General features: G+C 42.6%; 1 protein-coding gene and 1 non-coding gene across 2 annotated transcripts in view; one reads left to right on the top strand and one right to left on the bottom strand.

Annotated features, from left to right (window-relative positions):
- The window catches only part of LOC106573022 (reelin), a 318,880-nt gene that overhangs the window by 114,314 nt on the left and 177,794 nt on the right, over positions 1 to 26,772 (top strand). Inside the window, 1 exon segment of the mRNA XM_082962453.1 lies at positions 24,176 to 24,246. Coding sequence (XP_082818579.1) covers positions 24,176 to 24,246 — 71 coding nt within the window.
- On the bottom strand, positions 26,372 to 26,447 carry trnaa-ugc (transfer RNA alanine (anticodon UGC)). Its single transcript has one exon. It is a non-coding gene; the product is annotated as a tRNA-Ala (tRNA).

The raw sequence follows: 26,772 nt of genomic DNA, 5'->3' as shown, positions 1-26,772 counted from the left end.
GAACGTGGGACGCCCACCTAGTCAACAGCCAGTGGAATCGCGTTGCGCGAAATACAAATACTTCATAAATGCTATAACTTCAATTTCTCAAACATATGACTATTTTACACCATTTTATAGATACACCTCTCCTGAATTGAACCAAGTTGTTCGATTTCAAAAAGGCTTTACAGCAAAAGCAAAACATTAGATAATGTTAGGAGAGTACCCAGCCCAAAATAATCACACTGCCATTTTCAAAGCAACTAGCATGCATCACAAATACCCAAAACACAGCTAAATGCAGCACTAACCTTTGACAATCTTCATCAGATGACACCCCTAGGACATCATGTTACACAATGCATGCATTTTTTGTTCGATAAAGTTCATATTTATATATAAAAACAGCATTTTACATCGGCAACCGCATTGCCAGATTTAAAAATAACTTTACTGGGAAATCACACTTTGCAATAAACGAGGTGCTATGCTCAGGAAAATAGGCTAGGCGATACAGGTTAGTGCCATCTTTGAACCATCTAAAATCAAATATACTATTGTAAATATTCCCTTACCTTTGATTATCTTCATCAGAAGGCACTTCCAGGGATCCCAGGTCCACAACAAATGTAGTTTTGTTCAAAAAAGTTAATAATTTATGTCCCAATAGCTCCTTCTTGTTAGCGCGTTCCGAAGGCTACTCATAATGTACTGAAGCGCGCAGGACTTGTCGTCATGAATGTGCAAAAAATATATATTTACGTTCGTTCAAACATGTCAAACGTTGTATAACATAAATCTTTAGGGCCTTTTTCAATCAGAGCTTCAATAATATTCAAGGCGGACGATTGCATTGTCTTACTAAACGTTTCAGAATGAAAGGGTACCCATGGGCGCCCGCTTCATAGTAGTAATGGCCCTCCCCCTATGACCAACTTTCCAGTCCTCTCGTTCGGTCAGTTTCTACCGGAGAAGACTCAAACCAGTTTGTAAAGACTGTTGACATCTAGTGGAAGCCTTAGGAAGTGCTAAATGAATCCTAACTCACGGTGTGTTTCATAGGCAAAGTGTTGAAGGTGATTCCACAAATCAGATTTCCACTTCCTGCATGGAATCTTCTCAGGTTTTGGCCTGCCATATGAGTTCTGTTATACTCACAGACACCATTCAAACAATTTTAGAAACTTTAGAGTGTTTTCTATCTAAATCTACTAATTATATGCATATTCTAGTTACTGGGCAGGAGTATTAACCAGATTAAATCGGGTACGTTTTTATCCGGCCGTGCAAATACTGCCCCCTAGCCCCAACAGGTTTTAAGTGTGTGGTCTCTCCCCACCATCACCGCAGCAACATGGATTCGTTATTAATGAATGAGGGGTTGTATTCATTAATCATGAGATGAGATGAATGGTGTATTTACTTTGACACCCATAAAATCCACAGTCTCTATGGGGGGTGTAAGAGGGAGAGAGAAGAGGGAGAGAGAGTGAGGTGGGGTGGCAAGGAGTTTAGGAGAAGAGATGGAGTGGAAGAGGGCTGCAGGAGAAGAAGTGCCTCTGCTCTCCTCTGCTCTCCACTCCACTCCTCTGCTCTCCTCCTGTCCTCTGGTCTCTGCTTCTCTCCTCCCTACTTCTCTCCACTCCCCTCCTCTCCTCTCTCCTCTGCTCTCTACTCCTCTCCTCCTCTCCTCTCCTCTTTCCTCCTCTCCACTGCCCTCCTCTTCTCTCTGTTGTGCTGCACGGTGTTGTCTCGTTGTGCTATGCCATGCCATTTTGACAGAGTGTGTTGGGGGAGAAAAAGAGAAGTCTGTCTTGGAGATTGCTGTGTTGTGTTGTAGAGTGACGGTGACAAATGGAGTTTCCACACAGCCCTGCTACAATTGTTTCATTTAGAGAACAGTGATAATATGTCTCACTGATGCAATCCCTACTAGACTGAGGAAGTATTTCAGTGGGTCTTTCATTTTGACCGCAATTACCTCTCTGACAAGCCCAGAGAGTGTTTGTGTGTTTGTGTGCGTGCATATCAAGTTTACTGAGTGTCTGGGAGAGTGATTCTCTATTTGGATCAGCACCAAAGTTTAAAAGTTTTCAGTAATGTCTTCATTTGGCTCAGGGAGCATTAATTTGGGACATGATTGGAAGCTATTACATCTTGTAAATAGCCAGTACTGATTCGTTTAAAGACACCCGCACACACACACAGGCACTCATAGTATATTTGATGGGCCTGCTGTGATACTGCACTACAAGATGGGTACATACTGACTTAGCCAGGCAATAAAATTGCTGACCAGGAAATAGACCACCACTGGGATATTTATGACTTCATGTCTTTCATGACTTTGACCTCGATAGCACTGCGATTAATTTTTACAAGACTTGACACAATTTGATTTGATTTTTTATTAGGTTCTGGTGTTGCTTCCAAAACACTCTTAGTGTGGACATAATAATTTTTTACTGTGATTTAAAACTGCATCTTTTACCACCTCTGGCTCTTAGATTCAGTAACTAAGAGTTAGTATTTAAATGATAAAACAGCGTGATAGACAGATACAGTATAAACAAAAGTATCTGGACACGCCTTCAAATTGGTGTATTCGGCTATTTCAGCCACACCCGTTGCTGACAGGTGTATAAAATCAAACACAGCCATGCAATCTCCATAGACAAACATTGGCAGTTGAAGGGCCTAACTGAAGAGATCAGTGACTTTCAACCTTGACACCGTCAAAGGATGCCACCTTTCCAACAAGTCAGTCTGTCAAATATCTGCCCTGCTAGAGCTTCCCCTGTCAACTGTAAGTGATGTTATTTGAAGTGGAAACTTCTAGGAGCAACAATAGCTCAGCCGCAAAGTGGTAGGCCACACAAGCTCACAGAACGGGGCCCCCGAGTGCTGAAGAGCGTAGCGCATACAAATCGTCTGTCCTCGATTGCAACACTCACTACCGAGTTCCAAGCTGCCCCTGGAAGCAAAGTCAGCACATGAACTGCTAATCGTGAGCTTCATGAAATGGGTTTCCATGGCCAAACAGCCACACACAAGCCTAAGATCACCATATGCAATGCCAAGCGTCGGCTGGAGTGGTGTAAAGCTTGGCACCATTGGACTCTGAAGCAGTGTAAACGTATTCTCTGGAGTGATGAATCATGCTTCGCCATCTGGAAGTCCAACAGATGAATCTGGGTTTGGCGGATGCTAGGAGAACGGTACCTGCCCCAATGCATAGTGCCAACTGTAAAGTTTCGTGGAGGAAGAATAATGGTCTGGGACTGTTTTTCATGGTTCGGATTAGGTGTCTTAGTTCCAGTGAAGGGAAATCTTAACACTACAGCATACAATGACATTCTATACGATTCTGTGCTTCCAACTTTGTGGCAACAGTTTGGGGAAGGCCCTTTCCTGTTTCACCATGGCAATGCCCCGGTGCACAAAGTGAGTTCCATACAGAAACGGTTTGTCGAGTTCGGTGTGGAAGAACTTGACTGGCCAGCACAGAGCCCTGACCTCAACCCCATCTATGAATTGGAGCCAAGCCTAATCACCCAACATCAGCACCCGACCTCAAAACTCATCGTGGCTGAATGGAAGCAAGACCCCGCAGCAATGTTCCAACATCTACTGGAAAGCATTCCCAGAAGAGTGAAGACTGTTATAGCAGTAAAGGGGGGACCAACTCCATATCAATGGCCATGATTTTGGAATCAGTTGTACAACGAGCAGGTGTCCACATACTTTTGGTCATGCAGTGTACTTTAATCTCAGTATCTGTGATACCAACAATTGACTGCCCATAAGGATGTTGTCAAGCTGGATCTTGCTAAGGACTATTCAGTTGTGTTAAGGGCATTTGATGTTTGTGTGCATGTGTTTGTATCAGTGTCTTTCCTGGGGGTACTCATTTATGAGAAGAAGGTCACCTCACCCACCACACTGTAGTCTCTATGCCATGTCCTGCCCTCTGGTGTGTCATTCTCTACTCCAGCGCTGCTGTCTTATACCAACGTGTGAGCTGTATTACATTGTCTTATGCCACATTTCTGCTCTGTCTGGTCTTTTGGCCTACTGTCTTACATCACTTATCTGGGAGTGAGAGCTGCAGAGATTAGAATGAACTGTATTAAGTGTGTTTAAGATACAATTATAGTGAAAGTAAAAGTGTTTTGGTTTAGTTAACATGCAAGGGTGTACAGTACAAGTGCTGACACACATAATAAAGACCTGGACAGTAGACATTTTAGTTACTGTACCTCTTGACGAGATGCATCTCAAGTCCCATGGACCTCATGCCTTTGTTGTACTTAGGGGATCTCCTCACCTTGTGGTATAAAACCTTAAGAAGAGCATTACTGGCTCAGAATACCGTGTCTGCAGTAACGTAGCAGGTGTAAAAGAAACCTACAGAAAAGTTAATACTGTGAGATAAAACTTTTTAAATCATGACTAGAGAGAGACTGTCAACAAGTACAGCAAAGAAAGAGCTGCTGTTTTAATGAGTGAGTTACATTTAAGTCATTTAGCAGACACTCTTATCCAGTGCGACTTACAGTGGTAAATACATTTCTTCTCCGTACTGGCCCCCCGTGAGAATCAAACCCACAACCCTGGTGTTGCAAACACCATGCTCTACCAACTGAGCCATACGGGACTATTCACGTTTAAGTTGTTACTCAGCACTGTCAACACTTTTACAAGCCATAAAATGTGCGTTCTTACTTCCACTCGTGCTACAACCAGCAATGCAGCTGCAATGAAGTAAGAAAGTGTATCGATAGGTTTCAGTTATTATTAGCGACTTGGATCTGTTATTATATTGAGAAATATTTAACTTTCTTTGTTCATAGGATTAAAAATAATAATTTGTGCATGAGGCAGAAATAATGCGGTGAACTCGAGTTTTGCTATAAGCTGGAAGACGATGTCCCTTTTTGGCAGGGAGAGCGTAGGGATGTTGAGAGATGCACCATCAGTCTGCTGCTCTCTTCCTCCACTGAGACTGACCATCAGATGCAGGCATCATCAGCCCAGTAAAATTAAAATAAAAAGCTAATTATTTAAATGTGAGGCACAGCTGAGTGAGCATACAAGTAATACAACAACTGATCTATATTGCCTACCTAAACTTTTGAAATATATATATTTTGAAATTGTCCCAACAACAATGCATTTGCAGGGTCATTCAAGCAAAGCCAATATGTGGTTATTTTTATTTGTATTTATTTAACCTTTAACTAGGCACAGCAAATAAAATGACAATGTGATAATGTATTGGGCCTACAGCATAGTGATGTAACGTATACGCAGGGAGTTTGGAAACAGCTGCAGAGGACGAGTTTAATAATAATAAACATGAAGATAATACAAAACAGCAGATGCGTACTGAACGTAACCCAAACCAATACTGCCTGATGACTGAGGCAACTGAGGGCTATATGAAGGGAGAGGAATCAGTGTAGTGATGAAGTCCAGGTGTGCTTAATGATGGGGAGCAGGTGTGAAATGGTGGTTGCAAGGTGTGCACAATGTGGGTTGCCAGGACCAATGGTTAGTAGACCGGTGACGTCGAGGGCCGGAGGGAACAGGAGTAGGTGTGACAGTACCCCTAAACAATATGTTCCCGGCCCCACAAACTGGGGGCTCAGCTTCTGGCAGGGCAGGCGGAGCTGGAGGTTCCTGGTGGAGAGTCAGACGTGATCACCAGGATGGAACACGGGAGCCTCACTGCGGTGGTGGTCTGCCTAATCCTTCTGACGGTGTGCTGGAGTCTCACGTGGGTAGCGTTCCACACCTCCTCTATGCTCCAGAACCGCTCATCCACTGCAGGGGCCTCGATCTGTCTCGGAGTCCACGGAGCCAGGGCCGGCTGATATCCCAGGATGCACTTGAAGGGAGTCAGCCCGGTAGAGGAGTGACGAATTGAGTTCTGGGTGTATTCTGCCAGGGAAGGAACCGGGCCCACTCCCCCTGCCGGTCCTGGCAGTGACTCCTTAGGAACCTCCCCAGTTCCTGGTTGGTCCTTTCCGCCTGCCTGTTAGACTGAGGCCAGTACCCATATGTGAGGCTGACCGTGGCCCCCAGCTTCTCCATAAAGGCTTTCCAGACCTGTGGCGTGAATTGGGGACCACAGTCGGAAACGAAATCCTCAGAAAGGCCATAGTGCCAGAAGACCTGCTGTGCTTCAGCGACCTGGAATGTGATAGGTAGACCAGAGAGAGAGGGATAAAATAGGTCCTCCAACATCCTAGAGACGGAGGGCTGGGGCAGCCGGTGATTCTCATCTTTGACCAGAAGATGGTGGGGTTATGACGTTGGAGCCACGGGAAGCCGAGGATTACTTTGGGTACGGTGATGATGAGGAAGGCTTTCCTGGTGCTTGGGTCCCACGGTGAGGGTGAGTAGTGCTGTGATGTGCATAATTGTGCTAGATCCCAATGGACGCATATCCAGGGCTTGAACAGGAAAAGGAGAGGAGAGGGATATGAAGTTGCCTCCTCCCTGAATGTGAGGGCCTGGTCGATAAAGTACCCAATGGCACCGGTGTCCACTAGAGCTGTAGAGACCAAACTTGTGGGACAGCCAGCCAGTGAAATAGGAATCGTAAAGGGTTTGTCAGAAAATGAAGGTAATGGAATACTCACGCCTACCCTGGGAGACGGAAGGTCACGGGGCCGCCCCTCCGGTCTAGTGAACTCTGGGTTGGGGCACCCCGGACACCACTAAAGCTGGTGCCCCTCCTGGCCACAATAGGGACAGAGCCAACTGTCTCCATCGACGCCGCTCTGCCGCGGAGAGGTGTGTGGTCCCTATCTCCATGGGTTCAGGCTCTGCCTTAGGACAGCCAAAGGAGGGAGGTGAGTGGCGAGGTAGACACTGGCACGCTCGAAGAAGGTGGATAGCCATTGGACGCAATGAGAGCGTCCAAGTATATATTGTCATCCCGACATGCCAACTCAGTCTGGACCTCTTTGCGCAGTACACTGTGGAATAGAGTGAGGATTGTCAGGGCTGGTGGTTAGTTGATCGGCGACGTCAAGCGCCAGACGGAGGGAAAGTTGGTGACCACTGCTTTAGATCCTCTCCACATCTGGATGAATAATAGATATCTGTACCACTGGAATAAATACATTGTGTATGAAGCATGGCACACCACTCTCCTGCAAGCAATTTAGCTTTCCCCTTCTTTCTGTGCCACCAAATATTTGCATATAGGTTATTGGTAAAGTTACCAGGTTGTTAGCTAGCTAGCTAGCCAACAAGGTGTAGCCTAAACAAATGTTTAGCTGTCCAGTCTGCAAGTAAGCCTAGTTTTAGAATGGCCCTCGATATGGTTTATAAATGTAAAATGTGGCAAAAATAAATAAATTGCACCGGTAATATGGGTCATAATTTCAGAAGCAAACTGTTTTCTCCATGGAAAAGAGGGAGACTTGTCAAAACCTGGCTATGGTATATACAGTGGAGAAAGTGGGAGGGTTGAGCGAGACTACAAATTCAAAGACAGCCTACTTCTTTATACTCAAGGAGGAGAGAGACAAACAGCTAGACTGTTGTTTTACTATTAAACTCAATGCTATTGTTTTTATTTCGTAAATCAGTTTGTGTTTCTTAACCAGTCAAAGACAAGCTAACTAGAAGGCTGGTGACTGGTTAGCTATGGGGAAGTAAGAGAGTCGATGTGTATGATCGGAGCCGGAGCGAAGCCTGCCTGCCTGCCTGCCTGCCTGCCTGCCTGCCTGCCCACACTCATCACTTGCTCCCCCACACCTCACCAGCTGATGTTGCTTGTGTGTACCCAGTGTGGGTCATCCTTCCCACTGCTGAACAGAACCGAACCCTCTCTGCACTGCGCATCTAGTGCTGCTAATATTCTGCTTATCATAGTAGCCTATTCAGTCCAAGTGCAAAAACAAGTCACAAGAAGGTGAGTCCAAGTCTGAGTCACAAATAGTCAAGAAGGCAAGTCCAAGTCACCAAAAGTTGAGTCCAATTCAAGTCACAAGTCATGAAAATTGGGACTCCAGTCAGACTGCCTGCTGCGTACCGACGAGCCTGCCGTTTCTACTTGTAGAATTGCCCTGCTCGTCAGTGGCTGACAATTTGACTTTGAACTAATCAGATAGCACAAACCTCCGCATTGGGGAGCCAACAGGAGTGACAAGAAAAAGGAAAAATGAGGGCACTTTCCAGGTGTAATCCATATCCTTTTCATCAGAATTGTTCTAACTAAAACAATAAAGCTGCTTAATAAAAAAATTCTAGAGCAACTCTTTACATTTTTACCTCTTTGGTGCTTGAATTTAGGATTGTTTTGTTAGTTTTGATAATGTGCACTTGATAGGGCATCTTTTGACCAATGGGTAAAATAAGTGTAGATAATCCTCTACGAAAACCAATGGTCCAAACGTCATGTCTCTATCATAATCTGTTTAGAGTTTTTACCCTGGTAGGATGGCAAGAATTAGGGTTACTAAAACAATGGAGGCCAGAGTAAAAAAAAATACAAATCTGGAAAATTGCATTATGTTAGGCTGGATTCTGGTGCAGAATTAAGGCTACTGGCTACCTGACAAGCTCACTATCCCATCGGACTCGTCATATTTCTTCTTGAATCCGCAGGACATAAAACAATAGGTAAAATGGATAAACATTTCTCGACATGACATGGAGTATTTTCATATTTTAGTCTATGCTTTTTGTATGAATTCGAAATTCCTGTTCTTTATAGAAGATTTCTCACAAAAATAAGCTTATCACTTTGAAATCTCAATGGACAACTGAGCATATACCACGCTTTTTATTTTCAATTCCATTTCAATTGAATTCAGCTCATGTGATGCTAAATTAGATTATTGTGACCCGTGGAAACAACTTTGAAGACAACGACCACGAAAAGTTGTTTACGAGAAATCTGCACCGCTAAGTCAACAGAGCTCGGTGCTTACTATTGAATGTATTAGGTTACAAAATCGGACTTTTTAGATATAATGTTAATGATATGTTAGAGAAAGACCACACTGAACAATTCACAACATGAATAATCATATTTGTCTTGGTAAAATGTATTTTATGACAAAGGAAGTGAAATTTCATCCCTAACGCATGTTAGTATGGGTGGATACCCTACACTTGCGTATCAGTTAGCTGAGCCAGGCAGTCACACACACTTAATATGAAACTAATGGGTGGTAAGTACAACACAATGCACACAATTTAAATCACTCTCCATTATACCATACTGCCGGTTCGCCTGCTTGTTAACGTTAGCATCACCATTTGCCAGCTAGCTAGCTACTCCACAGACTTTCGGCAGCTAAACAGGCAGCTGCTTCATTCAAAAATGAATCCATTCTGATTTATTCGAATGTTGCTAGCTACATTAGTAATGTAGTTGTGATCATCTGGCTGGTATCAGTGTTGCTGCACAAGCAACAGTGGTTAACATAACACCCTTGACCAGAGCTAGTGCACCGACTGGTATTTGTGTAGCATGCTGACACCCTGGAACAAAGCTACTGACTGACGCGATACACGAGACCAAGAAACATCTACAGCAGGGATCACCATCTACATTCAGCCACAAGCTGATTATTTTCTTGAGAGGATGGTCAGGGGGCCAGAACATAATTGCAAATTATGTGTAGACTTAAGAAGCCCAAACATATATAATATTTGACAAAGAAAATTGCATTTTCAAACCTTGCTTACATTTGCATGCAATCACAAATACAGTGCCTTCAGAAAGTATTCCCACCCCTTGACTTTTTACACATTTTGTTGTGTTACAGCCTGCATTTAAAATGGATTAAATTGAGATTTCGTGTCACTAAATCTACACACAATACCGCATAAATGTTTACAAATGAATGAAAAATGAAAAGCTGAAATGTATTCAGTCAATAAATATTCTAACATTTGGTTATAGCAAGCCTAAATAAGTTCAGGATTAAAAATGTGCTTAACAAGTCACATAAAAAGTTTCATGGACTCACTGTTCGTATTTTCGTTATTTAGCCCTCCGAAAAGGCTCACCAGGAAGCACACAATGTCATGACCCGTGTTTTGTCCTTAATTTTATTTTAAATCAAATGACCACAGGTCATAAACCTGAAATTCAACAAACAAGTAATGACAATATATTATTCAGATATATTATTTAGTATATATAATAATAATAATAATAATAATAATAATAATAATAATAATAATAATAATAAATCAAAATAAACCTGCAACACCATCAAAGATGTGGCGAATCTGGCTTAAAACAGCACCGACTACATCACCCAGAATGCCCAGCGCCAGAGGAGCATGCGCACAGTGACTCTGCCGTCACAGGTTGCTATGGACGCTGTCACAGGACACAGAACCCATGCCACCACATGCCTCGTCCAAAGGATTTACACACAAACGCAACATAATGCGGCACTCCACCAGGGATCACCGAACCAAACCACCGCTATCACCACCGCCACCAGAAACCAGCAGAGTGCTCCGAACAATCAGCACAATGCAAATGGCTGATAATAATAGCCTAATGCTATATAGCATCTGGGTCGCTGAGCTACCGCACCCAGCGAGCTACAAGTTACTCCCGGCCAACTAACACCAACACAGTGAGGTAAACGTTCAGTGCACAAACATATAAGTGACTTAACCTGTTAGGGCTAGGGGGCAGTATTGACACGGCTGGATAAAAAAATATACCCGATTTTAATCTGGTTACCACTCCTACCCAGTAACTAGAATATGCAGATACTTATTACATATGGATAGAAAACACCCTAAATTTTCTAAAACTGTTTGAATGGTGTCTGTGAGTATAACAGAACTCATTTGGCAGGCAAAACCCTGAGACATTTTCTGACAGGAAGTGGATACCTGATGTGTTGTATTGACTTTAAACCTATCCCATTGAAAAACACAGGGGCTTAGGAATATTTTGGCACTTCCTATTGCTTCCACTAGATGTCACCAGCCTTTACAAAGTGTTTTGAGTCTTCTGGAGGGAGATCTGACCGAACAAGAGCCATGGAACGATGATGTCCCATTAGACACCTGGCGCGCGAGTTCATGTTGGGTACCCTCGTTCCAATACGTTATAAAAGAGTATGCATTCGTCCACCTTGAATATTATTCATGTTCTGGTTAAAAAAGGCCCTAATGATTTATGCTATACAACGTTTGACATGTTTGAACGAACGGAAATATATTTTTTCCCCTCGTTCATGACGAGAAGTCCGGCTGGCTTACATCATGTGCTAACGAGACGGAGATTTTTGGACATAAATGATGAGCTTTTTTGAACAAAACTACATTCGTTATGGACCTGTGATACCTGGAAGTGACATCTGATGAAGAGAATCAAAGGTAATGGATTATTTACATAGTATTTTCGATTTTAGATCTCCCCAACATGACGTCTAGTCTGTATCGCAACGCTTATATTTCTGGGCGCAGTGCTCAGATTATTGCAAAGTGTGATTTCCCAGTAAGGTTATTTTTAAATCTGGCAAGTTGATTGCGTTCAAGAGATGTAAATCTATAATTCTTTAAATGACAATATAATATTTTACCAATGTTTTCTAATTTTAATTATTTAATTTGTGACGCTGACTTGACTGCCGGTTATTGGAGGGAAACGATTTCCTCAACATCAATGCCATAGTAAAACGCTGTTTTTGGATATAAATATGGACTTGATAGAACTAAAAATGCATGCATTGTCTAACATAATGTCCTAGGAGTGTCATCTGATGGAGATTGTAAAAGGTTAGTGCATCATTTTAGCTGGTTTTAGTGACCCTGTCTTTGACTTGACAAAACATTACACACAACTCTTGTAAATGTGCTGTCCTAACATACTCTAAATTTATGCTTTCGCCGTAAAACCTTTTTGAAATCGTAAAACGTGGTTAGATTAAGGAGATGTTTATCTTTCAAAGGGTGTAAAATAGTTGTATGTTTGAAAAATTTGAATTTTGACATTTATTTGGATTCAAATTTGCCGCTCTTGAAATGCACCTGCTGTTGATGGAGTGCACCACGGGTGGGACGCAGCCACCCCTTCATGATTCGCTTCGTGAGCTTCCCTCGCAAGCAAGGCCCCCAGCCACGACCGGAACGGGATTAAAGGTACAGCGGTTCCGTCTTCATTCCAAGACTGGACTCTACCACCACAAAGTAAGAGTCCATTGTTGTCATCTTTCATCACAACAAGGCGGTTTAAGGTCGTATCCTGAAAGTTCACGCCATCTTGGGCTGCAAGGGCTAGGTCTTGGAAAGCCGCTGTTCTCTCTCCCACAGACAGCCTGGGCCCCCTCACCTCCCAATTTACTGAGCTCGAGGCTTGGTAGCTTGTCCTCAGCCAGGATTCTGCCGCTCTTCGAACCCAGGCGATTGTTCCACACAATTTAGACAAGCTACTGAATCGTTCGGGCCCGACAAGGCGCACTAGAGCTACACCCCAGGGCTTCCTCTTTGGCCTCTCTACTGCTGGAGTTGGTCCTTGGTCTTTCATCTGCGGTCGCGGTGCGGAGTCTTGCAAGTCTGCCCCAACATCAGTATTGCTGGGGCCTGACAATTTTTCTGCCTGAGACCTGGTGACTACAGCTGAGAACGCTCTTCTCTGCAACCTTTTAACGTCATCAGCCACACTGGTCACTATCTCACTGGCCGTCTTCACAGGCCACTCAGCCTCAGGCCAACTCAGGAACTCTGGGCCTTGTTGCCACTCTGACCCTTCATCGAGTTCCTCAGGAGTTGCTCCCCTTGTGATGATGTCTGCTATGTTCAGTTTGCCCTCAATCCACCTCCAGTCTTCCACTGGTCCAGCCTTCTGGATCTCTCCGATGCGGTTAGCGAAGAAAGTTTGGTAGCCATAGCTATCCTTGTGAATTGCTCCCAGGAATGTTTGGCTATCCACGAGTGGACCCAGCGTGCAACCTTGATGCGGCAGTGCTTTACAAGGTATTTTCTCAGGCGGATCGAAAAGACAGCACCACATACCTCTGCCTTAATCACGTTTCCTTTCTGGTTGAGAGGGGTAAGCTTTGCTTTTGACTCAACCAGCCTCACTACGACCCCATTCTGCATCTCCCAACGGAGATAGAGCACCACACCGTAGGAAGCCTCACTCCCATCTGAAAACGTGACTCCCATTGGATGGCCTATGGCTCCAGTTGGTGTGAGGCTTCTTTCGAACCTGATCTGGGCAAGTCTCACATATTCTTCGAGGAGTCTTATGGAAGCCTCTCGTAGTTTTGGTGAGAGTGGGTCATCCCAAGTGTCCTTAACTGGACTGCTTATACTCGCTTCTTGGTAAGCTTCTCTCACAAGCATAACCCCTTTCTGCTTTGCTGGTGTGGCAAGACCAATGGGGTCGTAGAATCCAGCGATCTGGCTTAGCAGCATCCGACGGGTCAATGGGTTTGGAGTTTTACCTCTGACTTCCTCTTCGCTCAAATCAACTCCTGTTCTCATCTTTCCTCTCTTCTTTGAGAAATTTACAGAGGTCATCACACGAAGTTTGTCGGTCTCTGGTTCATAGCCGACTCCAAGTGCTTTGCTCTCTTCGTTGCGCATCTGGTTGGGTAACACCAGCGTTTTGGGCACACTCACAGTTGCCTTACTGATACTGGCATCAGTTGTGGTTGCGGACCTCCCACTTTGGCCTGATAAGACCCATGGCTTAACCTCTTGGGGCTAGGTGGGACGCTAGCGTGCCACCTGTGGTGCACTCCATCAACAGCAGGTGCATTTCAAGAGCGGCAAATTTGAATCAAAAATAAATGTCAAAATTCACATTTTTCAAAAATACAACTATTTTACACCATTTGAAAGATAAACATCTCCTTAATCTAACCACGTTTTACGATTTCAAAAAGGTTTTACGGCGAAAGCATAAATTTAGAGTATGTTAGGACAGTACATTTACAAGAGTTGTGTGTAATGTTTTGTCAAGTCAAAGACAGGGTCACCAAAACCATAAAACCAGCTAAAATGATGCACTAACCTTTTACAATCTCCATCAGATGACACTCGGCGTACGCGGAGCATTAACCTCTTGGGGCTAGGTGGGACGCTAGCGTGCCACCCTGTGGTGCACTCCATCAACAGCAGGTGCATTTCAAGAGCGGCAAATTTGAATCCAAATAAATGTCAAAATTCAAATTTTTCAAAAATACAACTATGTTACACCATTTGAAAGATAAACATCTCCTTAATCTAACCACGTTTTACGATTTCAAAAAGGTTTTACGGCGAAAGCATAAATTTAGAGTATGTTAGGACAGTACATTTACAAGAGTTGTGTGTAATGTTTTGTCAAGTCAAAGACAGGGTCACCAAAACCATAAAACCAGCTAAAATGATACACTAACCTTTTACAATCTCCATCAGATGACACTCCTAGGACATTATGTTAGACAATGCATGCATTTTTAGTTCTATCAAGTTCATATTTATATACAAAAACAGCGTTTTACTATGGCATTGATGTTGAGGAAATCGTTTCCCTCCAATAACCGGCAGTCAAGTCAGCGTCACAAATTAAATAATTAAAATTAGAAAACATTGGTAAAATATTATATTGTCATTTAAAGAATTATAGATTTACATCTTTTGAACGCAATCAACTTGCCAGATTTAAAAATAACCTTACTGGGAAATCACACTTTGCAATAATCTGAGCACTGTGCCCAGAAAAATACGCGTTGCGATACAGACTAGACGTCATGTTGGGGAGATCTAAAATCGAAAATACTATGTAAATAATCCATTACCTTTGATTCTCTTCATCAGATGTCACTTCCAGGTATCACAGGTCCATAACGAATGTAGTTTTGTTCAAAAAAGCTCATCATTTATGTCCAAAAATCTCCGTCTCGTTAGCACATGATGTAAGCCAGCCGGACTTCTCGTCATGAACGAGGGGAAAAAATATATTTCCGTTCGTTCAAACATGTCAAACGTTGTATAGCATAAATCATTAGGGCCTTTTTTAACCAGAACATGAATAATATTCAAGGTGGACGAATGCATAGCCTTTTATAACGTATTGGAACGAGGGTACCCAACATGAAGTAGCGCGCCAGGTGTCTAATGGGACATCACCGTTCCATGGCTCTTGTTCGGTCAGATCTCCCTCCAGAAGACTCAAAACACTTTGTAAAGGCTGGTGACATCTAGTGGAAGCAATAGGAAGTGCCAAAATATTCCTAAACCCCTGTGTTTTTCAATGGGATAGGTTTAAAATCAATACAACACATCAGGTATCCACTTCCTGTCAGAAAATGTCTCAGGGTTTTGCCTGCCAAATGAGTTCTGTTATACTCACAGACACCATTCAAACAGTTTTGGAAACTTTAGAGTGTTTTCTATCCATATATAATAAGTATATGCATATTCTAGTTACTGGGTAGGATTAGTAACCAGATTAAATCGGGTACATTTTTTTTATCCAGACGTGCAAATGCTGCCCCCTAGACCCAACAGGTTAAAGAATTATAGATTTACATCTCTTGAACTCAATCAACTTGCCAGATTTAAAAATAACCTTACTGGGAAATCACACTTTGCAATAATCTGAGCACTGCGCCCAGAAAAATACGCGTTGCGATACAGACTAGACGTCATGTTGGGGAGATCTAAAATCGAAAATACTATGTAAATAATCCATTACCTTTGATTCTCTTCATCAGATGTCACTTCCAGGTATCACAGGTCCATAACGAATGTAGTTTTGTTCAAAAAAGCTCATCATTTATGTCCAAAAATCTCCGTCTCGTTAGCACATGATGTAAGCCAGCCGGACTTCTCGTCATGAACGAGGGGAAAAAATATATTTCCGTTCGTTCAAACATGTCAAACGTTGTATAGCATAAATCATTAGGGCCTTTTTTAACCAGAACATGAATAATATTCAAGGTGGACGAATGCATACTCTTTTATAACGTATTGGAACGAGGGTACCCAACATGAACTCGCGCGCCAGGTGTCTAATGGGACATCATCGTTCCATGGCTCTTGTTCGGTCAGATCTCCCTCCAGAAGACTCAAAACACTTTGTAAAGGCTGGTGACATCTAGTGGAAGCAATAGGAAGTGCCAAAATATTCCTAAGCCCCTGTTTTTTTCAATGGGATAGGTTTAAAGTCAATACAACACATCAGGTATCCACTTCCTGTCAGAAAATGTCTCAGGGTTTTGCCTGCCAAATGAGTTCTGTTATACTCACAGACACCATTCAAACAGTTTTAGAAACTTTAGAGTGTTTTCTATCCATATATAATAAGTATATGCATATTCTAGTTACTGGGTAGGATTAGTAACCAGATTAAATCGGGTACATTTTTTTTATCCAGACGTGCAAATGCTGCCCCCTAGACCCAACAGGCTAAGGGAGAAGCCTCCAGCCTTTAAGATCTTTTCCACTCCTTTGGTGATTTTCTCCAGTATCTGCAAGTCATTGTGGGACGTCAAGATGTCATCCACATAACTATCTTCTACCACAACTCTGCGCTCCTCAACCATGGCTGCAAACTGGGGCAGGTTGGCTGTTTCTCTCATTGCCACCTGGGCGATACAACCAGCAGGTTTATCGCCAATGTTGACCCTGACGACAGCAAAGACTTCGATCACCTCCTCAGGATTGTCTCTCCAGAGGAATCTATGGAGGTGTACTTCTTTGTCTTCTAGCCAGACAGAGTTGTACATTTTTTTCACATCGCCCAGTGCGGCGTACAACCCAGTCCTGAATCTCAGAAGCACGCCCCTTATCTGATTTAGGACATCAGGACCCTTGTACAGTAGGTCATTTAAACTTATTCCCATGAATTCTTGGCTACTGTTCCAGACAATTCTTACAGGGGTAGTGGTTGAGTGAGGATTAGGAGCAACTAAATGACTGATATACCACTTAGGTCCCTTCCAGCTATCGATTTCCTCCTGGGTGACTTTAATGGCAGCCCCTCTTGAGACCATATCGTGGAATTGCTCTCTGTACGCAGCCTTCCATTCCAGCTCCCTCTCCAGTCGTTTCTCAGTGTTTAAAAAGGTCGCTTCCACTGCACGTCGATTGTCAGGCAGCGTTGTGGGGTCTCCTTTCCACGGGTAAGCTGCGTCCCAGTGAGGGGATTCGCTGTGCTTGTCAGCTTGCACGTAGGTCAGACATTCCTTTATTTTCTCCAAGTCTCTTTCCTCTCCTAGGGTCATTTCCTTGCCTCCAGGGGGGCACCTACCGCATCTGCAGCCACCACACTGAGGATCACAGGCGGCGGCAATACTGTCCCACTTAAACCATTCAAAAACGTCTTTGTTGGTAGTTGCAGTGTTTCGGAGGATTGCGTCGTCTTCTTCCACCGAAACTCCACTGGGTCCTCCCGTCTTCACGAGAATCTCTTTGTACGCCCTTGAAGCTGTTCTCATTGACCTAGTGAAATGTGTTTCAGACCTGTGCACTGCTAGGTCTATCACTTCAAAGAGGTCAGGATGCGTTCCACCAACAGTCTTCCCAAGGGGACCATCCCAGAGGACGAGGTCTCCAACTACTCTGACTGGCTGTGGGACCAGGCGACCCTCCCTGTGGCTAATCAACAGGTCGATCTTTTCGGGCCGGACCAAGTCCTTGAGTTGAACATTTGGAAAGAACTTCTGCAGTTGCTGTGGCGTGACAGCTTGGTTCACTTTCGCAACATCTTCCAAGCCGTAACAGAGGAGTTTGTGCTCTGCTATTGTACCTCTGGGAGTTTTTACTCTCAGCCTCAGGGTATACTTCATGGTATTAATGGTTTTCTCCATCCCTCCAACACCTTGGACAATCAACTTAATGTTCTCACCATTTAGCTTGAGACGCTCTGCTGCTTTATTAGAGATATAATTAGTATCTGAAGCGAGATCAATCAACGTACCGACTAGCTGGCCAGAGTTTGTCGTCACATCCAGTAGCATCATTATGACAGGGCGCTCTTTTGGCTCACAACCAATGCTAGCACACACTTTTGTCGTGATCTTATTTGAAAAGGCTTCTTTGAACTCTGCTCGCACCTCTGGAGAAAGTTTGGCAAGGAGCTCCTCCTGTTTGTTGGTTAGTCCAAGCCCCCTTTTCCCCAATTTTGTGTCGCTCTGCTCTCCGCTCTTTTCCTCTTTCTTCTTGATCTGTGACTTTGGACAGAGCAAGTAATTGTGGTCTGAAGAGCCCTCTTTCTGACAGTTATCCTTTGAGCATAGATACTTTTGTGTGCAGCCGCCATCATCACCATGAAGGCGCAAGCACTTAAAGCATGCTCCTGCTCTCCTAAGCTGAGCCTTCTTGCCTGTCAGATTGAGCTTCTTGAAGACCTTGCAGGCGAACAGCCTACCTCCATGCTCGTTGTCTCCACATGTGATGCATGAGCTTGGTTGAGCGCCCTTTAGGGTGTTTCCTGATGTGGCTCTGGTGAATGCCCTCTTTTCTTTTTTCTTCTCGCTCGACCTCTCAGTATTGTCCGCCGGGCTAGGCTGTAGCTGGTCTAGCTCCTCGAGAATGTCCTCCTGCTTCTTCAAGTATTGCAGTAGACAGTCAAAGTGGTTGCGTGGTGAAAACTCGCTTCCAGGGTCATTTTTGTGTGTTATCCACTTTTCTTTCAGGGAGTCAGGAAGCTTACTTTCAATCAACTGCACAACCACTCGGTTCTTCACAGCATCTTCCTCCCCTAAGACTTGTAGGTCACGAAGAGCTCTCTCCACGGCTTGAATCAGTTCGATTGTCTTCCTCGGATGGTTTCCTTTGATGGGGCAAAGTCCTTGCACTTCTTGTGCAATCAGCAGCGCTATTTTTGGCTTATTTCCGTACTTGTTGTCCAGGAGCCTGAACACGTCTTTGGCGGATCCACAGCTGGACAATACGAGGTCCCTCTTGACTTTTTCATCTAGGCTTCCCAAGAGATGGAATTTTCTCACATTTTCCAATCCATGAGGGTTTCCCAGACGTTGCAAGTCCTCCCATTCAGCTTTCCAGCGGTAGTAATTCCTCATATTACCAGCAAACATGGGCAAGCGTGCACGTTCTAGGCTGATCTGGGGCCTGTAGTTGTAAGTCCCAACTGGCTCCTCCTGCTCCACAAATTTCACTTTTCCCAGTTTCCCTTCGTCGTCGGATTGAGAACCGCCTATCCATGCCCACTCATCCCACAGTTTTTCACGCCTTTTCTTCAACTTCCGGATCTGGTCCTTTGACTCTGTTGCCTTGGACCGAGGGATCAAATCTTTCCACTCATCCAATCCTCGTTCGAAGTTGTTGACCTCCCGTTCCAGGTTCCTATGAATCAATTCACATTCCCTCCTGGTCATATGGTGGTGATCGGTGTCCTCGGCCTGGTCCATGGCTGATCCAGCCTCTTCAGTGAGGGTGGTAATCTCCGCCTCAGCGAACCTTGTCCAGAATCTGATCAGGATGACTTGTTCAGTTTCATCAAACTTACAGTCACATTCTGCTGTTTTTCCGTCAATGTTTTCCGCCTTCTTTTTGGCTTCATCATCGTCCACTTCTCTCAGGGCCGTGGCATACTCAAACCCTGCATCTCTGACTCTGGAGTGATCCACTTTAAAGTTCCTCCACTCACTTCTCATTTCACTTTCCCCCAGTGCACTAGCTCTGGAGGTGAGGTAATTGGCTCTTCTAGTGAACGCAGTCTGGGCTGCAGACCGCTTCTGTTTTACCCTCTCCAGCTCCTCCTCTGATGCTGCCATCTTGCCAACTTTTCTAGCGTTTAACTCAAGCGCAAGTGTTTTCTGCCAACTGGGTTTTAAGTAGTCCTTTAACTGTAGACTCTATCCTCTTCTTGGCTTTCACTCAGTAATGATTTGCCTAGTAAGTCAACAGATGACCAGACAGCTTTATGGGTGGACTGTTTGCTTATCAGAAGTTAGTCTCGTGACGAATGTTCTAGCACTTGCATTATCCATGTAAAGGAGAACCGTGGTTTATGACTGTTCGGATTTTCGTTATTTAGCCCTCCGAAAAGGTTCACCAGGAAGCACACAATGTCATGACTCGTGTTTTGTCCTTAATTTTATTTTAAATCAAATGACCACAGGTCATAAACCTGAAATACAACAAACAAGTAATGACAATATATTATTCAGATATATTATTTAGTATATATAATAATAATAATAATAATAATAATAAATCAAAATAAGCCTGCAACACCATCAAAGATGTGGCGAATCTGGCTTAAAACAGCACCGACTACATCACCCAGAATGCCCAGCGCCAGAGGAGCATGCGCACAGTGACTCTGCCGTCACAGGTTGCTATGGACGCTGTCACAGGACACAGAACCCATGCCACCACATGCCTCGTCCAAAGGATTTACACACAAATGCAACATAATGCGGCACTCCACCAGGGATCACCGAACCAAACCACCGCTATCACCACCGCCACCAGAAACCAGCAGAGTGCTCCGAACAATCAGCACAATGCAAATGGCTGATAATAATAGCCTAATGCTATATAGCATCTGGGTCGCTGAGCTACCGCACCCAGCGAGCTACAAGTTACTCCCGGCCAACTAACACCAACACAGTGAGGTAAACGTTCAGTGCACAAACATATAAGTGACTTAAACATCAATGCTAGACTGAGTAGTTCGCAGTTACATACCAACGGGCTGTGTGCTCCTGATGATTGTCTACGGTGAAGTGATTACCAGGTGCTGTAATTTAAGTCTCTAGTGAAGCTACGCATGCGCACATAACGTAACATATTTGAGCATCTAAGAAACTTAAAGAAATCACTCGTTCCCCATTTAATTGAACACATCAGACCCATTTCCTTCTCTTTTATCTATTTATATATATCTTTTTTTTTTTCCTGAGTGAGCTAGAAATCTCAACACTCACTCTGTCTGCAATAATAGTGTTTAACAGGATTTTCTTTATGAAAACCCAATCTCTGTACTCCCCACTTACAATTATCTGTAAGGTCCGTAAGGAGAGCAGTGAATTTCAAGCACAGATTCAAGCACAAAGACCAGGGAGATTTTCCAATGGTTCATAAAGAAGAGCACATATTGGCAGATGGGTAAAAAATAAGAAAATACATTGAATATCCCTTTGAGCATGGTGCAATTATTTATTACACTTTTGATGGTCACTACAAAGATACATGCACCCTTCTTAAAACTAGGTTGTCGGAAAGGAAGGAAACCGCTCAGGGAGGCCAATGGTGATTTCAAAACAGTTACAGAGTTTAATGGCTGTGATAGGAGATAACTGAGGATGGACCAACAACATTGTAGTTACTCCACAATACTAATCTAATAGACAGTGTGAAAAGAAGGTAGCCTGTACAGAATTGAAATATTCCAAAACATGCAACATGTTTGCAGTAAGGCACTAAAGAAATTATCTTTTTGTCCTGAATACAAAGCGTGATGTTTGGGGCAAAACCACCACAACGTATTACTGAGTACCACTCTTCATATTTTCAAGCATGGTGGTGGCTACATCAGGTTATGGTCATCAGCAAGGATTAGGGAGTTTTTTTAGGATACAAATAAAAGGAATAGAGCTAAGCACAGGCAACATCCCAACAGACACTGGGAAACAAATTATTCTTTCAGCAGGACAATTACCTAAAACACAAGTATACACACTGGAGTTGCTTAACAAGACGACATTGAATGTTCCAGAGTGGCCTAGTTAAAGTTCTGACTTAAATCGGATTGAAAATCTATGGCAAAACCTTGAAAATGGCTGTCAAGCAATGATCAACAACTAACTTGACTTTGCTTCAATAATTAATAATATAATAATGGGAAAATATTGTACAATCCAGGTGTGCAAAGCTCTTAGGTCATTCTAACATGTATTGACTACTTATCTAATCAAGATATATTCGTGTTTTATTTTCCATTCATTAAAAAAATCGTGTTAAAATTTTTTATGTAGAGCGTTGACAAAAAAAATGACTATTAAATTCAAAACGTGGATAAAGTCTAGAGTTGTGAATACTTTCAAAAGGGACTATATCTCTCTATTACGCATGGAAATACTTTGGAACAGATTTCCAAAATCAAAATCACTTTGAGCTGATTTGCTGGTGTCTTTTATATCGAACAATAAAGATATCAAAATACGAACTTTCAAAGTGCAGTCAAAAATGTGATTTTCCTGTGTTTCATATATATTTCCACACTGAGGTTGGGATAATTCTGTGAAATTGTGAAAATTATGATAACGTCCTTTTAGTGTAAGAGCCTGAAATTTCAGTCTGTTTTGGTGGGATGGAGTTTTGGCCTGCCTGGTGACATCAACATGCAGTAAATGATTTAATTAACCAATAAGAGAGAGTTTTCCCCTCCCCACCCAGACCACTCCCAGACAGTCCAAGCTAAATTCTTTCTTGAGAAATTGCTCTTTGCTAAGAAGCAATTTGTTTCTTTTTGACCATTTTAATTTAAAACAATCACAGTAAGGTGCTTAATTGTTACCCATAAATTATTTGATATTGAGATAAAAACAGCTGCATTGGACTTTTAAAAGTGAGATTTATACTTTAAAACTGCAAAATGTTCTCTGCCCCATGGCAAAATGTGAAAGTTGCAAAACACTTTCACTTTGTAATATGTATAATTGCAGGAAATTAACTTTAACACTGAAAAAATGTATCGACTGCCAAGAGAAAGCACCAGTGCTTAACTTGAGCCAGATCCTCTCAGTTTTGTACAATTTTGTTCCAGAACCCAATTTCCAGGATCCGGTGCCTCTCCTGGCATGAAAAATAATTGTCAATGTTTGCAATGTAAAAATTCTAATAAAAGCAATCAGTGTTACTTCAAGTTGACCCCTCTGTGATTCTCCTGCCCCTTGAAAAACGTAATATGAAAACATGCCTGATATTTTAAGAATTGATTTGTGTTGGCCAGGCCTGGGCTTATGGTTTGTGCAACATTGTAGCCTATATAGACCAACACATGGCCATTGCTGTGGTGAGAGAGGTGTCTTTCTATGACCTCTCTCCCTCTCTCTGCTCTGATAGACATGAGCCTGCCACTCTCATCTCTCCAGCATTGTACTTAGGCGGGAAGGGTGCTGGAAGTGTCGCAGCACCCCTGATCAATTGTTATAGAACTACTGCTGTCTGTTCAGAAATACATTTAATAATTCAAAATACTACACCAGGAGTAGGCATATCATTTAGCCACAGAGGATCAATGGCTTATAAAAAGAATATATGCCTAGCTGTGGATTGTGTGTAGCCCAGTCACAAGGCATGCCTACAGTCGGGAACATGCGGCAAATCTGTCATTGAACAGCATGCAGCCAAAACAGGCCTCGCAATATTTGAAATACAATTACGGGAAAACACAGGTTGGAAAGCAAATGTATCCGGTTGACAAGAGAAGACTAATCAGTATGTAGGCTGCCAAATAGGCCTATTGAGCGACCACATTGTTTTACAAAGTAATACATTTAATAATTCAAAATACTACACCAGGAGTAGGCATATCATTTAGCCACAGAGGATCAATGGCTTATAAAAAGAATATATGCCTAGCTGTGGATTGTGTGTAGCCCAGTAAAACAAGAGAGACATAAGCATTTTGCACCAGTGCATCAGCCAATCGCTGGTGAGTCAGTAAAACTGGAAATCTCTTTTAGGACTATAATTTCCTCCTCATATTGTGTCTCCACACATGTAGGTCCAGGCTATTGATGGATTCAAGACTAGGTTGTTTTTCTTGATCTCAGATTCTCAGTTTGTTAGTGTCAAAGTAGCCTGTCATTTTGAAAATTTGTGAGTTATAAAAAAAGATTATGTTAAAGTCTCCAGTCATCTAAAATAATGCAGAATTTCATGAAATGGTCACCCACCTTTTGTTCCGGCACTAAAACGTTTTGCCTGTGAGGTAGGGGAGTGCCCCCAATCAAATCTTGCTGAGGGCCCCCAAAAGGCTAAAGGCAGCACTGCAACACATACAGACAGACATACACCATTATTTTTTAAATCTACGGGTGAACTAAAGCATCTGTTCAAAGTTAATCTTTATATTGATAGTCTCATCTTTACCCTCGGCACAGTTAGACTTAATGCTCTTACTGCATCTCCCTCTATCTCTTTCCCTCTATCACCGCCCCTCTCTCCATCACCGTCCCTCTCTCCATCACCGTCCCTCTCTCCATCACTGTCCCTCTCTCAGGGCAACTGCTACACATCGAGGACAGATCATCTTCAAGGACGCTCTTGCCCAGCAGCTGTGTGAGCAGGGAGGTGAGCAGCAGAGAACACACAAACACAAACCACAGACAGACTAACGATGATGTTTCAACACTACAGATAGAGACGTTTGGGTGTGCTGTATTTCAGTTTATGCTAAACTCAGATATTTCTCTGAGCTGTACTGTTTATAGCTAGTACTCCGCAGCCAGTTTCTCTGTGACAGTAATACGTACACATTGACAGTGCTTTCCCATCATGCACTCTGAGTAGTGGTAATTACATGTTTAGGAGGAAGCAGACTTCCTTATTCAAGCACCCCTCTGACAGATCACTTCTGAAACACTACCCGAGAGAGGTTTGCAATCAAAGGAAAATTAAGTGGGGTTTTCTTGAAGTAGGCTAACTCTGTTTTCACTCTCAAGTGTGGCCCTTAATAGCACTAAGCTATTAGTTTTAGGCCAGTAGTGCCATGGGAAGTACTAGTGGTGCCATTGAGACAGTTCACAGTATACTACTCAGCTGTCTGGACCCATGCCACTATGAAGATATGAAGCCTAGAGCCTCCACTATTGCCTGAAAGAGTGAATGAGTAAGAGAGACAGAAAAGGATTGAAGGATAAAGTTGTACTGTACAATAGGTGACATGGATACACTGTCTGTAGTAAAGAGTGATCTCCCTCTCCTTGCCCTAGGACCCTCTCAACATCAACTATACTGTCACAGTGCCTAGTCGTCTCTGTTTGGCAAAAGACCTGTTTAGGTTTTTTCCTACCAACCTCCAGCATTACACACACACATACAAGATACAGAGACACCGACAGACACAGAAGCCATGCAACCTGCTTCCAACCTCCAGCATTACACACACAGACAAGGGTGCCTGACTTTGTCTGAAGGTGGGGGTGCAAAAGCTTCGGAGGGTGGAGGGATCTGGGGTACCATCCCCAGAAATGTTAGCATTAAAAAATAAATAAAAATATCCTGCAATTGTACACTGTTTCTTAAGAGGGAGAATCCATATTTATTAACAGAACACAACACATTTTCTCAGATTTTGCTATAATGAATTAGATAGAAAAAGTGTTTTAATGTCTAGATTACTAATATACTCCCATCCCTGAAAATCCCAACCATAATAATTAATTAACAGGTCTGAAACCCTACCAACCCTGTGACTCCCGCCCCGTTTCTTGAAAATACCACCCATAATGATCGATTGACATATCCAGAACCAACTCTGTGACTCTCAAAAATATAATGCCCCTCCCCTGACAATCCCACCTACAGTGATGAATTCACAGGCAAACTGTTAAGAACGTGGCCAGGATAACTCATGACAATGAGGAAATTAAATAAAAAATGGAGGAATAATATTGTTTTACCCAATAAGTATTTTAATTTTGTACTTGGTAGGTTAAGAAAAAGCATTGTTTAATTGCACTTTTTTTTTCATCTTGTTTTTGCCACAAAGAATGTGATCACAATAATGTACTAAAGTGAGCCTTGATTTATCTTATATTCATTTTCTTTCGCAATATGAAAGGGTTTTCTGGTAGGGCATTGAACAAAACTGTAAACTTGAAAATGCAATCTGGAATTTGTATTTCAATTTGGTCATTGATTATGTTCACATAAAAATAATATCGTATTATAATGAACAAAATAGGTTATTTTGGCAGATATATATATATATATATATATATATATCGATATATATATATATATATATATATATATATATATATATAGTACCAGTCAAAAGTTTGTACACATCTATTCATTCCAGGGTTTTCTTTATTTGTACTCTTTTCTACATTATAGGATAATAGTGAAGACATCAAAACTAAGAAATAACACATATGGCATCATGTAGTAACCAAAAAAGTGTTAAACAAATCGAGAAATATTTTATATTTGAGATTCTTCAAAGTAGCTTGCCTTTGCCTTGATGAAAGCTTTGCACACTTGGCATTCTCTCAACCAGCTTCATAATGTAGTCACCTGGAATGCATTTAAATTAACAGGTGTGCCTTTCTAAAAGTTCATTTGTGGAATTTCTTTCCTTCTTAATACATTTACATGACATTTTAGTCATGTAGCAGACACTCTTTTCCAGAGCGACTTACAGTAGTGAATGCATACATTTCATACATTTTTTTCTAAATTTTTTGGTACTGGCCCCCCGTGGGAATCGAACCCACAACCCTGGCGTTGCAAACACCATGCTCTACCAACTGAGCCACAGGGAGGGCCCTTCATCGGCCAATCAGTTTGAGCCAATCAGTGTTGTGACAAGGTAGGGGTGGTATACAGAAGATAGCCCTATTCGGTTAAAAACCAAGTCCATATTATGGCAAGAACAGCTCAAAATATCAAAGAGAAAGAACAGTCCATTACTTTAAAACATGAAGGTCAGTCAATGCGGAAAATTTCAAGAACTTTGAAAGTTTCTTCAATTGCAGACGCAAAACCCATCAAGCGCTACGATGAAACTAGCTCTCATGAGGACCGCCAGAGGAAAGGAAGACCCAGAGTTACCTCTGCTGCAAAAGATACATTAATTAGATGTAACTGCAC

This window comes from Salmo salar, chromosome 16, assembly GCF_965601325.2.
Source record: "Salmo salar chromosome 16, fSalSal1, whole genome shotgun sequence".
NCBI classification, from domain to species: Eukaryota; Metazoa; Chordata; class Actinopteri; order Salmoniformes; family Salmonidae; genus Salmo; species Salmo salar.
Note: the sequence above shows the minus strand (reverse complement) of the source record. Positions and strands in the feature narration are given on the sequence as shown.